This window comes from Cynara cardunculus, assembly GCF_001531365.2.
Source record: "Cynara cardunculus var. scolymus isolate 2C chromosome LG 2, CcrdV1, whole genome shotgun sequence".
NCBI lineage: Eukaryota > Viridiplantae > Streptophyta > Magnoliopsida > Asterales > Asteraceae > Cynara > Cynara cardunculus.
The window spans coordinates 20,638,463-20,641,364 of NC_037529.1; the positions used below are offsets into that span (position 1 = coordinate 20,638,463).

At 34.5% G+C, this 2,902-nt stretch overlaps 1 protein-coding gene across 1 annotated transcript; it reads left to right on the forward strand.

Annotated features, from left to right (window-relative positions):
- Positions 1 to 217: 217 nt before the first annotated feature.
- Positions 218 to 1,847, forward strand: LOC112505996. The gene is made up of 2 exons (XM_025110026.1): positions 218 to 227; positions 1,378 to 1,847. The coding sequence occupies exons 1-2, from the start codon at positions 218 to 220 to the stop codon at positions 1,845 to 1,847; spliced, it is 480 nt and encodes a 159-aa protein (XP_024965794.1).
- Positions 1,848 to 2,902: the final 1,055 nt, after the last annotated feature.

Consider the following 2,902-nt stretch of genomic DNA (forward strand, 5'->3'; position numbering starts at 1 on the left):
CCCAATTTGGTATGGACTTAATGAGAGGAAGCCCATTAGGTTATAATTAGGGTTTAATGGGAACCCTAATTACAACTCTATATAAAGACGATTAGGGTTATGGTTGCCACACACCAAAATCAATACGTTCATTCTCTCCCCATTGGAAGGACATCAAGGATTTTGCGTTGAGGAAAGCCATAATCTCGGATCTACATTTCATACTCAAGCCTAACTAATGGAGACGGGTACGTGTATTCTTATTCGTATGTTCTTAATAATTCATTGAGATAATCTTCATTTTTTCCAACAAATGGTATCAGAGCCACGTTTTCACATTGAATTATTAGAAATAATTAGTTTTTTTTGTGGTATAATTGTTTCATAAGGTGAATCGTTTTGCTATGGGGATTTAAAAGGATTTTTTTTATTCTGTCGCCATTGATTCGAATGAATAAAAAAAAACTTTTGGATTAGAGTAATCGTGTGAAACAATTTTGATGGATGATTTTTTTTTGGATATCAATGGTTTGAGATTTCTGCCGCCGTTTATTGTTCTTTAGATTCGTGATTATTATCGTTTTTCGTTTCTCTAGAACTCAAGTTTGACAGTCATATATTGTATAAATTGTTTATATATATATTTTGTGATATCCATATAAACGTACCTTTTTTTTTGGTGAAACTGATTACTACCATGACAATTGTTATATTTTATTATTGTTATTCGTTGTTGTGAACGAAAAAGAAGTTTTTTTTGTTTAAGATAATTTCTTTCGTTCAATAAAGATTATGTTATGGTTTTCGGAGGATTTTGTTTGTTAGTTGGGCTATTAAGAAATAAATAATATTTCCCATTGAGATTAAGTGTAGATTGTCTGAAACATTAGTTTCGATGGAATAAAATTATATCAAGGTCCAAACTGTTTTATTATGTTTGCACTTAATTGTCTTGTATTTTAAAATAAATTGATTGACATAATATAGTTGCCAAAGTAACCCCTGTTGTGACAATTAATTTGTTTTAAGGTATAAAGATGAGTATATTTGTTATTTATGCGAATAGTGATTGGCCCAAAGGAAAATTGTTATTTGGCCRGATAATTAATATACATGTGGTAATAAATATGTGATTATTGTAAAGTTTTCCATGTGAGAAATGACCGGCCCAAAGGAAGGGTATTGTTTGACAGGATTTATTTTCAATATTTGATTACTACGTTGAGAGTACCACTTAGAAGTTAATATTTTAGTCCAAAGACTAAATATTGATGTTGTGTTAGGTATCTTGTTAATGGGCCCACCAATGTTTCGAATTTTTTATGTCATACATGTACGTATTTTCCTCCGATATGACACATAGTTGCTAAGCATGTTATTTGTTTGTTTAATATACAGTTGCTAATGCTAATAATGTATCTGCTCAAATTGCTGGTATTCCTACTCTGACTGGGACGAATTATGCCATGTTGAAAGAGAGTGTGGAAATTGTTCTCGGTTGCATGGATTTGGACCAAGCACTTCGGATTGAGCAACCCATTTCCACTGCTGAAAACCCAAATACGGATAAAATTGAGAGGTGGGATCGCTCTAATCGCATGTGTCTATTGATCATGAAACGCTCTATTCCGAGCGGATTTAGGGGCTCTATCACTGAGAGCATTGATGCTAAGAAGTTCCTCACTGAAATTGAGCAATTTTTTGCTAAAAATGAAAAAGCGGAAGCGAGTAACACCTTGATGAAACTTGTCAGCATGAGGTATAAAGAAAAGGGGAACATAAGAGAGTACATCATGGGAATGTCTAATCTCAATGGAAAACTCAAGGAACTAAAGTTAGAGCTTTCGGAAGACTTGCTCGTTCACTAGATTCTCATATCACTTCCTGCACAATTCGGACAATTTGTGGTGAGTTATAACACTCAGAAGGATAAATGGACTCTTAATGAGCTCATGTCACATCTTGTGCAAGAGGAAGAACGACTAAAGCGAGATAAGATAGAGAGTGCTCACTTGGCATCAACCTCTCAGGATAAGAAGAGGAAGAGAGCTAAGGAAACTGCAGAAAAAGGGCCAAAGCAGAAAATGCATAAGAAGCAGGATAAGGAATTCACCTGCTACTTTTGCAAGAAAGCGGGACACATGAAGAAAGAGTGTCCTAAGTATGCTGCTTGGCGAGAGAAACATGGTAAGACTCTCATTTTTGTTTATTCTGAAGCTAATTTAGCTTCTGTACCTATGAATACTTGGTGGGTAGATTCTGGTGCTACTGCTCACATAAGTATGTCTATGCAGGGCTGCATGTGGAGCCGACCGCCAAATGATAATGAAAGATTTATATATGTGGGCGATGGCACTAAAGTTAGAGTTCAAGCTATTGGGACCTTTAGAATTTTATTAAAAACTGGTGTTTATTTGGATTTAGTTGAAACTTTTGTTACACCGTCATTTAGACGGAATTTGATTTCTGTTTCATGTTTGGACAAATTTGGTTATAATAGTTTTTTTGGAAACAATAAAGTTGGTTTCTATCTAAATTCGAAATTGGTTGACACTGGTTCTTTAATTGATAAACTATACATGCTTGAGACTATTACTTTAGATAATGAAATTTTGCACTCTGTTGCTAAAGGTACTAAGCGAAAATTAAATGAGGATTTTGCCATCTTATGGCACAAGCGTTTAGGACATATCTCTAAACAGAGAATTCAGAGGCTTGTTGATGAAAGAATCCTTAATCCCTTAGATTTAACCGACTTTCAAGTACGTGTTGAATGTATAAAAGGGAAACAAACAAACTCAAGGAAATTAGGTTCCAATAGAGCTACAAACGCCTTAGAATTGATATATACCGATATATGTGGACCGTTCCCTGCAGCTTCTTGGAATGGTCAACGGTATTTTATCACATTCATAGACGATTA